This window comes from Amblyomma americanum, chromosome 4 (genome assembly GCF_052857255.1).
Source record: "Amblyomma americanum isolate KBUSLIRL-KWMA chromosome 4, ASM5285725v1, whole genome shotgun sequence".
Lineage (NCBI taxonomy): Eukaryota > Metazoa > Arthropoda > Arachnida > Ixodida > Ixodidae > Amblyomma > Amblyomma americanum.
In genome coordinates, this window is record NC_135500.1 from 106,215,882 (window position 1) to 106,228,932 (window position 13,051).

General features: G+C 44.7%; 1 protein-coding gene across 3 annotated transcripts in view; it reads right to left on the reverse strand.

Annotated features, from left to right (window-relative positions):
• The window catches only part of LOC144128190 (MAM and LDL-receptor class A domain-containing protein 1-like), a 118,048-nt gene that overhangs the window by 40,715 nt on the left and 64,282 nt on the right, over positions 1 to 13,051 (reverse strand). For all 3 annotated transcript variants that reach the window (XM_077661341.1, XM_077661339.1, XM_077661340.1), the window contains exons 12-16: positions 10,432 to 10,555; positions 8,501 to 8,638; positions 3,741 to 4,024; positions 2,640 to 2,748; positions 284 to 406 (exon numbers count right to left, since the gene is read on the reverse strand). In XM_077661341.1, the coding sequence (XP_077517467.1) occupies positions 284 to 406; positions 2,640 to 2,748; positions 3,741 to 4,024; positions 8,501 to 8,638; positions 10,432 to 10,555 (778 nt within the window). The remainder of the gene's footprint in view (positions 1 to 283; positions 407 to 2,639; positions 2,749 to 3,740; positions 4,025 to 8,500; positions 8,639 to 10,431; positions 10,556 to 13,051) is intronic.

The window sequence follows — 13,051 nt, forward strand, 5'->3', positions numbered from 1 at the left end:
TATAGAACTGGATGACAACTACAGGCCAAACCGGTGCCGATGCATTTCAACTGCGGATAAGATTTAAGCACATATATCAAAACGCCCGTTAATATGATGAGCATTCTCGAAAAGTCGTGTCTTCCCAGAAGCCAGAAACCTTGTTCAGTGCAGCCCCACAAGATAGACCAGTAAACGGCTGGGCTAGCAATGCTACATGAGATTTTTTTTTCTCTTGCTCACCTACTTTTTCTCTTCGCAACGGCACGCAAACAACGGAAAGCATTTGAATAGGTTTCTTTACCTGAAGTGATAGGTCCGGAGTGCAGATGTGGATCTCGGTCGAAAAAGGAATGTAGAATTGTTTTCACGCTCCAGCCCTTGGTGGCCACCCAGCCGCACAGGTCAACCTCGAAGTCGCAGTATCCTGCGCAGCATTGATCAAGTTATCTTTTTTAAAGCATTAAAATGAATAACATGTGCACACTGACAATATTTAGGCAAGCTAAGGCAAAGGCATAAGGCAAGCTTCGGGAAGCAAATCTACTGATTTTTTTTACAAGATTCTCCTAAGTGTTCGGGATGCTAGCAGTAATATGTGTAATAATAACAGCATGTCATCATGGTGAAGGAATGGCGATGTCTTCTCTTCAAAGCATGCTCTTTCTGCATAAGAAAAGAATCCTGCAACCATGGCTGGCGCTTTTCAGTGAATGCTGGGGCGCCATGTTGTAAAACTAAGCATATTTCAGGATAAATCGAAGTTTTTGGTCTTTCTGTCTCAGTAAATGCACAATTATTTTAGTCACCATGAATATGTGCCTTTAGATGCTGATTGTCAGCAAGCAACCTTATACCAAAGACAATGACTTGTAAAAGAGATCGCGTAGAACACAAATCGTTTCCCAGCTTACTTGTCTACGTGGGCATCGTGGAGCTTCTGCGACTCCAATTCTGCTGGAGTGAAGAGTCATGTTTTCTGGCTTCCTTCTTCTCATGTTATTGTCCATGACACTGTTTAGTGCTCTTGTGAGCATATGAACGTTTGTGTGTCTGTTACAATAAGCGTCCCCTTACAGTTCCGTTTAGGTCCGGCGAAAAGTCCGTATTGCGATAACAGCGGCTTAGTACAAACAGTGGGCCATATTTTGCTAGAATGCCCAGCGTATGCTGAAAAGCGCGCATATTATGATCATCTTATGGGATCACTCACTCAAGCGCCTTAACACTCTCTTGTGTATTAGGACACCTAGCTTCCCATAGGCAGCATAGATGCTCTATGGACTTTTTATTTGATTATTAAAATGACATTCGTCCTCTAGATAAACTCTCATCCCTCCGTTCAGCACTCTCACAGCGCAATCTGTATGCAGTGAATATTGTCTTCCCATTTCATACACCTCTCTTCTTCCATCTTTCTCTTTTCGAATCCCTTCTTCACCCAGAGTAGCGAGTCAGCGGATTTAAACGTAAACTAAATTTTCTGTTTTTTCAATTAAGAACCTCCTCTCTCTCTCCCTCTCTAAGAGTCTTTTTCTGTCAGTGGTACGCGAGCGCTCGTCCATGTGCTCTTGCTTTCGTCTTTGTCTCCTTGGCACTAAATTTTTCAGGCATGCACGTGAGACATCTCACATTTAAAATCTTCTTTCACAACTAAATGCATATTTCAAGAAATATTCTACCTCTATGCAAAGCCGTAAGCCTCTTGAATTCTAAACGTTCAGTCCATCTAAATATATTTGCCTTTTTTTCAGACATTTTCCCATCTTTCTATGTTCTGCTGTCATGTTCATTACTTTTTCATGCAAGTATTCTTTTTTCCAATACAATTTGATATTTACTCTTCAAATTTTCAACGTTCGGAAGCATAGCTCTTATAATTGTGTAGATATTTTAGTGCTTCCAAAGAACATTTTTGGAGAAACAACATTCCTAATCCGCCCAAACTTTAGCTGCTCTCTATTCAGCCGCCAAAGGTATTTTGTAGGTATCACTATTATTATGTCATTGGAATGAAACTCTCAGTAGGTTTCGAAATTAAGGCATCATTTTTTGCATTTTCAGAATAACTTAATTTTGTTTCAAGTCATAAGCACCCTGTTAGAAGTATTCGCCAAAACTTCAATAAAATCTTGAATTTCATGTGTAAATTACCGATAAAAAATAACTGTTTGTACTTAAAATGACGATTTCGCAACAGAATACACATATTGTTTGATATTTACGGCATTCATGTTGCTACAATTTGTCTATAATTTTACAAAAAAACAAATAAACTGAACTTGAACCAAACGCTCATTTTTCGCGCTGTACGCAGAAGACTTGATTGGCACCTGGCTTATCTTTGGCGCCTACCGGAGGAATACGGGCCTATCGACGATGCTAAAACCGTTTATCTATCTTATATCACTTTGGCTTCTCAGGTCTAACCGCTCAGCCTTTCTGCTCTAATGCGAAAACGCGTCAAAAGAGTCCTCATTAACACTCAACATATTTTACGATTTACTTCATTTCTCCTATAAAGAAACGCTGAAATTTTTGTTTGCACATTGGTTTGCGTGATCATCTTTGGTTATGACTTTAACACCCGTCCAAGAAGAATGTCGCTCAAGCCAATATCAGCCAACCTGCTGAGAAAAAAACAAAGTGGTTCCACTTACTCTTCGCATCCGTCAGCACGTCGCACGCACCAATATTGAAATCTAGTGGCCCCAAAGCCACTACCGCTGCGTCTTGACTTTCGTCCGTGATCTTCAGATCAAATACAAACTGCAATGGAATTCAAAGATTATCTTATACCTGCAATGTGCATTTTTTTTTGGCTATCAAGGTGCAAAATTTAGTCATCAATCAGGCTTACAGTCACTAACATCCCCCTTGAATCAATGGTCCTAACAGACGCGCTGGCCTGTGAAGCTTTTTTTCGTTCGTATTCGGTAAACTGTCCTTGCATTCGAATACAACCGTAAGCGCATTGATGTCTTTGGCTCATTCGAGAAAGCCAAGGATGAAAAGTCACAAATCAGCATTTCTTTGTTGTATCTTCTGTGAACAGGATATTTTGATTGGGATTTCTAGAAGGATTGAAAAGCAGCTATCACCCTACGTGCAAAACAAACCGCTTTCACCTGTGTGTCCAAGTAGTCATTAGTTTCTCGACTAAACACTGAGCGAAAAATATTTCCCAGGCGAGCAGCCAGATTTTTCAAGTTTAACGCACCTGTTACTATCTCGCAGTAGAATGCTCAATTTCACGCGCGATTCTAGACACAAAACATTAAGCCTAGCTCCCGCAATATCTGCGTATTTTTTTAATACATGTGCACGGTGCGAAGAAATAGCTGAAGGACCGCACTATCTACATGCCCAGCTCCGGCTTCATCCAGTTATCTGTGCTTAACGACGGCAACACGTTGGTACGACCCATATGTATGTACAACATGCAACTTTAAAGTTCTTTTATTCCTTTTGTTGTACTAGGTTGGCTTTCCTGCTCCATTATAATTGGCACCTCATCACAGTGTGTTCGCAACGTCTATATGACTATAGATTCCTGAGTTTGACCAGTGCACCTTGGGCGCCCGCACTTCGAATTCAACCGCATGTAGGGCACTCCGATAACGCATTAAACTTTTAGTCGAAAGCCCTGATATTCATAAACGCTTCGTATACTGCAAATATAGAGAATCGACATCCGTGTCGCGCTGATAACAAGCGTGTCATAGATCGATTGTATCAAAATTTGACGCAGACTGGCGTACCTCATGATGCCGACCGTGGAGGCTGCTCACTGTCCGGCGCACGTTGTACCATCTGTCGGTCGCTGTGCGGCCCACGCGCTCCAGCAGCGGGAACAAATGCCAGTGCCAGCCCTCAGCAGTATCGGTTTTATTAATGCTGAGTTTCATGTGCACTCCTCGGGCGCCGAACATGTGGAACCAGACCGAGAAGCAAGCGGCTGCTTGCCGGCCAATTCTGGGCGAAAAGAGCCGCAGGGAGCCACCGTTCTTCACAAGGGCAGATCCATTGATGTGGATCATGCCGCCTGCACAGGAATTGAATAATTTGGTGTTAGAGGACACAGAGGATAAACTGAAGTTAGCCTGTCTCGATAAATTAGCCAGGTCTGGAGAAAACAGTGTTATCCATGAATAAAACAGAGCTTTTAGACGTTTTAAAATTTCAGCTATCATATTTTATCAAGCAAATTTTAACAAAATGAGACAGTTCTTGAGGGTGGCACCCTGGGGCTACGTTACGCAGCCATTCATATTCAAGGAATGCTCATATAGTTCTCGTTCTTATCGTCACACTTTCGGATCGAATGGAGGGTAAAAATGCTCTTTGTTTTAAATTCAATTTCATCCACAGCAAGTGCGCTTTTGCTCCCGAACAGACATCAAGGTAGCCACAAATAGGCATAGAATCAATTTTTATTAATAGCAGGGACTGTGTGGAGGTTCCCTGTCTGTATGTTTAAAGGCGCGAACATGATCTCCCGATTGTGTGCACGCTTGATAGACGAAGACATAAAGCACGCACTTATTTCCTAGACGTTGGACCACGTAGCCTGTGAAAAAGCCTCACTTCAAGGTGAACATGACTGTGGCAGAAAACGCAGCACGAGTGTAACGATTTGTGTGAAGCAAGCATTCTGCAGTATTGTGCGATAATCATACCATTGATACTAGAGCGGTACTCTTGCTGGCTTTCGTTGAAAGTTGTGGCCTAAAGGCACCACGCAGCCTCAAAGCGAGCGTTATGGCCTGTAGGCGGTCGCTCCACCGTACTGCCCAGGAAACCCAAAACTCATCATACAATTTCTTTTCTCTTTGATTTTTTTCCACAAGAGCCTCCGCTGTGGTGAAAAATCGTGAATCTGAAGCAAATCTAATTCCCTTCGTGTAATATTTCAAAACCTAAGTTCACTTGCAATGTGGGCCAGTCATGTTAAGGAGCATGCAGGTTGGGTTATTTTGTATATTTTGACGAAAATATTTTATTTGATTTGATCTCCAAAGCGGCTCAGGCTATGAGGGACGCCGTAGTGAAGAGCTCCGGAAATTTCGACTACCTAGCGTTTTTTAACGTGCACTGAAATCGCACAGTACACGAGCTCTAGAATTTCGCCTCCAACGAAATTCGACCGCTGCGGCCGGAATCGAACCCGTGTCTTTCGGGCCACCAGGCGAGTTACACAACCACTGAGCCACCGCGGTGGCTTCGAAAATATTCAAGACCACCTCACCGGCGTGTGGGTCCATGGGTGAGGCTTGTTTGGAATCGGCGGCCTTACAAATCGTTGCAAGCGGCGGTTTTAGAAACAAAGTCCCAAGGAACTATCCCCCTCAGTGCTCTTCAAAGTTGGAATTTCAAGGCCGCTACAAGAACTGCTCTAAATGGTTTTGAACGCTATCTGATGTGCAGTATGTTTTTTATGAAGGCTGTACCCTGTGACTTCCAACGCTCCAACTGCACAACCTGACATCACCCCACCCTCTGTCATGACACTAATTTTCGTAGCGGTACTGGTGGTGGTGGTTTAAATGTGCAGGTGGGATTAGCCATAAGGCCAGTGCCCTCTAAAATCTTCAAGAGTGACCGCGACACTAATCGCAGCTCAGATCGCGAGCCTTCAGGGTACACGATGCGAGAGACGTCGTCCAAGGTAACGTTTTTGTGCCGAGCAGAACACATTTCTGGCTAATTTTCTTAGAATATTTTGTGGCCTAACACAACTTAGTTCCATGCCATCCTGCATTAAAAAGATATAAAGGGCATAATATACTAAATGAAGAGACAAATCATGCTGGTAGCAATAAATATGCTATACCCCCGACACATTACACGAGTGCCAAAGAAGGGAGGATATCTTCTGGCCACTAGTGCCGTCTAGGCGCATGATTTGCGAACTGGGCTGAAATTCCGTTCCGCACAATTTGTAAACCACTATCCACTGAACCCACCCGACTGAGTTTCTCTCGCAGTTACCCTTTTTGCTTAAGGCTGCACGGCGATGACACATATAGCAAGCTGTTTGAAAGCAGCTTCCGGCATGAATTGAGAGACTGCGCGACAAATCAACAAAGGTTCGTGTCGAGAAAAGTCTAAACTGCATGCTTCACATTGTTTTGCTCAAAGTTCTCATGACAAGTAAACTTTGAAAGAGCTAAAACTTGTAATTTCCGGGCTTTAGCGTTCCTTGGCGACACATGGGCCATGTGTGTCGCCGTATGGAAGGGCTCTGCTGGATATAATTAGACCATCTGGTGTTTTTTTAACGTGCGCTGACAACAGACTGTCGTGAAACATCTTCGCAGTTCGCCGTGATCAAAATGCAGCCGCCGTAAGCGGGAGCGCAACCGCAGCCTTGGCATCACGAGCCGAACGACAAAGCCACTGATCTATCACGGCGAGTTTTCATATTATCTCTTTGGAGCCTAGTCCCATTACAAATTGGCCGTGCGTTTGTCCAGCATTTCTTTTCCCTCCCATTGGAGTTGTGCCTGTATAGCGGTCCGCAACTGTCGCTGTAATCGCGAAGTGCGCTGCCGAGAAGTGTAACTAAGGACAGGGATTCGACCTCTTCTTCAAGAGGAATTTATGGGGTAACTAAGAACTTGCGAGTATGTTTTTGCAGGCTAGTTGGTGCCTAAGCATTCTGGGTTTTTTGCGCAAAAGACACGACACAAAAGAAACGAGGTAGACCGGAAGTTACCGGAAGCTAATTTCATCAGGTTTTTAGATACAGGGCATCATTTTTCAAGTGAACACGTATGTTGGGCCTTTGAGCCCAGAGGCAACAAGCCCCTGCTTCCCTTCAGCTCGGCACACTCCAAAGCCGTAAAACGAGGCATTGTGAAATCGTGCCTTTCCAACGCTCTGAGCAAATCCTGCCTGCATTTGGTAGGACGCAGCTTTGACATCCAGTTGCAGCGCCTTTCGAGCGCAGGCTGCCAGCCGGCCTTGCTGGCATCAACTGCCGAGAACCTGCTGAAGAAACCAGCCAGCATACCCGATCAAATTGACCGGACGAAATTGGCGGTTATTCCGTACATTCACGGAATTTCGCATAATATTAAGAAAATTGGTGCTAGGGCTGGTGTTAGAGTGGTTTTTAACGCTCCTGAAAAACTCTCCAGGATTTGCAAGAGAGTGAATGCGGAGGATGCGGCCGTCGCTTGTTCGAAGCGGCACCAGCAGCGATTCGTGGCCTGTAAAAAGAGCGTTGTGTACTCGATACCACTTGCCTGTGGTAAGCAGTACATCGGCCAAACTGGCAGGTGCCTTAATGAAAGGCTGAGGGATCACGCAAGAGATGTCAAGAACAAGTCAGGTAGCAAAATGATTGACCATATTCGGAATTGCCGCAACTGCACTCCCGCGCTCGAAAAAACGTCAGTACTGCGTCGGTGCAAGACACAACTTGGAAGAGAGATAATTGAGGCTAATGAGATAGGAAAATCGGGTAACTCGTGTGTCAGCAATCCTCCAATTGTGCTCTCAAAAAAAGAAATCAGTTATCTTGCGCAGAATTGGAGCTCGACACATGCCTTCACTCGTGCGATGATGGGATCTGTGCTGATCTGATATGTATGTATGCGAAGGCTCTTCTTTCCCTCTTCTTGTTTGATAAGAGCAGCTGCTGTATTTAAGCAAATGTTCCATCAATAAACACCTGAGTTGTTAGTAAGCGCTTGTCCTGTCTACCTTGTTTCTTTTGTGTCGTGTCTTTTGCGCAAAAAAACCAGTAACTAAGAACGCTTGCAACTCCGCTCTACGTGTACGTATAGGCGTAGTGTTCATTTTTCTACAAAAATGCACCATGGAGGCATTCCTTTCGCGTATCGCCTGTACAGCACAATACTTCGTTCTCTAAATTCGCAAAGCGTATAGTGGTGATACGCAGCAATAACTAAAGAGACTGCATACAGTCAAACTTATTTCTCACTACTATTCTTTTTTCAATTGCACTGCTCCGCGTATCTGCAGATCGAATTGTCTCAATTACTATCTGCGTTTTAAAATAACGTGATATATGCGTGCGACAAGTGGGGTGTAACGCATCCTGCGATAAATTTCTGGACACCATTAATCATAATGCAGAAACTGGACACAGGGAGTGGCAGGAGGACATTGAATTATGCCTTTCCCATCACTTATGTGAGGTATTGCTTCACTCGCCACTTTGGGAGGTTGTCAGCAAATTATTTAACACAAGCCTGGCGTTGGGTGACCTCGAGCAGTCACAGTTTTCCAGCCTAGAAGTCTGATTTTCGTCTTCTTAAGGAAGTTTTTACTCATTGGAGTCCACGCTAATTTGCGGGCCAGTTGTAGTTACTCCATCCGAGGCAACTACATTACAGACCATCCACATGACTCTCTTCCGTCCTAGAAAAGTGCTCACTTCTCTTGCTGCTTGGTAAACAGTAGCTTGATATTGCCAGAAAGAACTTTCCTAGAAATTTCGCACAGAGATAGAAATAAAAGGCCAGCAACCAGAATCGTTGCGGAATCCAACCTTCAGTGCCGTATGGCGGCTGCAAAGGGCCCAGTGTCGAATTCATAGGCGGCCCTAGTATCCACCCTCCTGAAGGGCCACCCTCAGAGGTCCAGTGGCAGAGGTCACCTTTGTCGAACTTGCAGCTAAGCAATTCACCTAGAATGGGTAAAAAGAAAGAACGACGGTGAAACATACAAAACAGTTTTTCTGATTCAAGCTTGGCATACAGTGCGGTTGTGTTTATGTACAAGTGGCATTGGCATTACAGTGGTCTGGCGGAATTTCCTCCACCTGAGTCGCCTAAATGAACACATGTTTAAACGAGGTTAACATGCATTCTCAAATAGAACCGTGCTTGTTTTACCCGGTACTTTAATTTATGAGTGCAAAGAAGAAAAAAATTAGGATTTTAGGCGAAACTGCGCTGGTCCTTGAACACTTTGCTGATGGCCGAGCTCAACATTGCATTTTTGGGCCTCAGTAGTGCGTCACGACACTCGGGAAAGTAATAACGCCACTTTGTGGTTCGGGCAATTTCAGACGAAGCGAAAGCTTCGTGCGCATTTCGTTTGCTGTGAACGTGAGACACAGTGTAGAGGCAACGATGAATCGGCGGTGAAGCGAGAGTCCCCGCCTCGGCGGACGCCGCTATGTTGCCTGAACGTAGAGCGGCGGTTGGGCGCACGCTATTTAGGCAAATAGAGTTCGCCGTTAACGTTAACCCAAGACGCGAGGCGTACCTTACGTTCCGAGCATGCGCGTTTTGACGCCCCTAACTTTGGGGCCCCCGATTCTAAAACTCCCTAATATCGCATTACCTCTACACATAAGAGCAGTTGCTGAGGCTATCGACCCACTTTTTTTACATGATTTCACCCACTGCTAGCGAATGCTAGGCTAACTCTGTGAATTAACTTCAGGCTTCGAAATTCAATAGTGAAAAACCTACTGCATTTGCGGAACCTTATTATCGCCGAAACTCGCTTTCAAATCATTAGATGGCAACAGGTTTCGCGACTTATCCTAGTTTCTGAAGGAGCTCCTCAAAGGTCGTAGGCAAAGTGCTTGCTATTGGGGACACTGTGCAGAAGATAAAAACTGTTGAAATCTGTGTTCAACTACGCAAATAGAAATCAGCTATATACGTTCAAATATATTCAGAGCAGAGTGGAATTGGCTTGAGGCTCTCAGCGTGAGCAAACTTCTGGGTCTACATGAGCTGTAACTGATAATCATACGATTCGGTATAGGACGCGGGGATAAAACAGGAGCTTTTTTTTATTTGCAGACCACAAACTTGCGCGCTTTCGCGAGGTAATATTCATTCGTGTGGGGCCCTGCGAGCTGAGTCATGGAATGGAGGAATTACGCCTTTACAAGACCGAACTATAGTGCGTGATTTCTAGAAAAAGAGTGTTCTGTAATGAAGAACTGCAGTGCTGCCATGCAGCCCGAACACAATCCCGATCAGACTGAGCCATAAGTCACAGAAAACCCCTTCGAGGCACGCAAATCCGTCGATGGTTTACTCTAGAGAGCGTTCGCTCCCCTGTCCGTACATCCCCGGAAGGCCCGTATGTCCCTATCCGTACCTCAACAGATGGTTTGTGATCAGCAGGGCCTCCACTGCTGGTTCTCTTTCGGCTCTAGCTGGACGTGTTGGGTTCACTTTGCGTAGCAGGTCATTCACCCGTTCAGAATAAAAATTTATTTATTGTCATCATTACTCTGCTTGCATCTACTCCATGAAAAAGGTATCTCCCGATTCTCTCCAATTAACCCTCTCCTGAGTGAGTCCTGTCCCCGCTATACCTCAAAACGACTTAACATAATCCTTCCACCCTGCAGTCCCACGCTACGTTCACCGCACCACCCGCGAATCGGACGCCAAATAAATAACCAGTCCAGCACAAGTTGCTGACACACCAACATCGCCCAGAACAGCTCACCTACGTCCAAGGCATCGGCGCCACGCGGAAGGATGTCGCACCAGTCGCTCTCCGAAACGGTGATGTCGTCAAGGGCAATATAGGCTGACTTTGACGCTGATCCAACTATTCCACGAAAAATGGGCTTCAAGAGAGAAGATAGCGTAGCAAAGCGAAGGGTTATGTTTCCGACACAAGTGAGTCTGCACATGCAGTGAGCTCAAAATTATTGTAATGAGGGAAATCTAAGCCGCGGCTTGTGTTCATTTCACATAATCAGTAAAGCACCTCCTTTCAAATCTTTCCCGCCGTATTTGTGTTTGAAATAACGAGAATCAGAGGCCACAAAACATGCCATTGGTGCTCGTGCAAAGAATTAAGCTAATGTTTGATAGTGGCGAATGACATATTAAGGTAGTGCTACGCGCCACTCGCTTATTTCGGTAATGAGAGCGACATTGTGGTCACGGAGCAATATGAGCGCCGTGCGGTTGGCACTCTTGTTAGCTATTTTAAACTGTGTTCCCAAAAAATCAACACTTAGCGCGTTCACCCATTGGGGCATTTACTCATAACATGCTATTAGAAAATGTTTATGACACTGTGGATCTTTCCAATTTTTGGCCAAGCAACAAGCACGAATCTACCGTATTAAACACTCTTTAAAGACCTAATCGAAGGCAAAGGATTCCAAAACTGCTCACATAACCATGCTGCCTTGAAATCAATAATCAGTTTCAAAATGAGAAAATTATGGAACAACACTAAAATCCGTGCCTAAGTCATTGCAGCAGTTCTGTTTTTCTGTCTGCAGCGCAAAACCCCACTGGACGCTCCTGCTCTAGGCTCGGGAAATTTCAATTGATTGGGGAAATGTTATTTTCTCGCAAGAAGAGAAAATGTGCACGGTGCATTGCCTGAAGGTTTACGGGTTGTGCTAGCAGAGCGAGAAAATATTTAATGCGCCACAATGCACGCATTGTTTTAGTAGAATTACACAGGATTTAAAAGTTCGTGGCTTTCCACATTTTTCTTCCCTCGAAGTTACCTACGTAAGCTACATCTGTTGTCAGCCGCGAATATTTGCGGGATCTGGAATGCGTGGCGGAGCAAATCAGAACTGCAAAGCTCCGCCACCTTCCAGTACAGCGCATGGTGTGGAGGCTCACGGCAAGCCTGGCGCGGCAGTGTCGTGAGCCTCAAAACCTGGTTATTTTCGACATCTCGTCGAGGCATCGCCATTTGTTCTGTTATAAAAATTGCTTTTAATGGAAGCAGAAAATTGCAATCAAATGAAAAGTCCATTCGAAGACAGTGTACTATAATTGCATACAACTTAAGTAAACAGCAGTTGCTAACGCTGGACCACGGTCCGCAGCGACCTGTATTACTCCGCTAGCCAATGGCTACAGTAAACGGAATCATCTTTTTCATGTCTGGCTACAATGAAGAAGCCAAGCATCAAAATTCTAGAGCTTATGTTTATATTCTTCTTACAAGCTTCTTGCTTATTTAGGAAGAAAACTTTCAAAGGTGAACTACTTTTTCGTCGTGGAGGAATTCTCTGGCGAGGTCTTGGATGAAGGCGGGGCTTCACAGCAGACTTAAGTTGTATCCGACTATAGCATTTGAAGAAACTTTGAAGAAAAAGACACGTATAAAAGCTACAAGCAATGAAGTCGTCCAGTACCTAAAGATGGATTACATACATTCTTACACACTAAAAGACATGGCGTTAAAAAATGAGAAGGTAAGAAACAGGCAACAACAGGTAAATACGCCGCTTAAACAGTCAACGTGTGTAAAAAAATACAGGTTCCATTCAAATGAGGTGCAACGACTCAATTCAACAAGGCACACAGTATATAGCCTAAAGGCAGAATTGAAGTGGAAAGAATGAAAGATACGAAAAAGGTTTAAAACAAGGTTAAATAAAGCCTCAGGACATAGAATAAAAACAAACTACTACTACGCTGTTTACTGCTAAAATCTTCGCACCCACAGTAAGAATTGACCTACGTACTGCTTAATATATCGTGTTTCTTTCTTTGTAAGTGCAACAGAAGGCGTGCTCACGCACTTGTCACCAGCCTCCTTTCTGTTAAGGGCTGCAGGGATTCCCTCTCTCTTTTTGGGCTCAGCCTTCCCAATGCCAACCTATATTTTCATTCTGATGTACATGCTGGTTTGTGAGGGCACCGCTTGCGATTTTCGGACAGGCGGCCATCTGTAGCTACGGCTGAAACATTCACTTGGTGCTCTTGTACTCTTTCATTAAGGCAACGGCCAGGTTGTCCCGGGCAGCGTTTGTCGCAGGTCAAGGGGATCTTGTAAACGACGTCTTTCTGTCACTTGACGGCTTAGGCCCGGTGTCTTATACTGCAGACACTTACCGTCGTTGACGTCCTGCCACAGCTTACCCAGCTTGTTAGGTGCAATCAGCACCACCGAGATGCCGTTTCTTCCAGCTACTTTTTAAAGCCGGTGTGAAAACCGCACATATACGGAAAGGCTGCGCGCCATTTGTTTGGCTTGGTCCTTTCGGTGTCATTTGGGCTAACGCCATTGTAGACCTCTTTTAGAAGGCCCTCGGCTATGAAGGCTACAACAGCCATAGGGTAGCTTGACTTTCTCAGCCGTG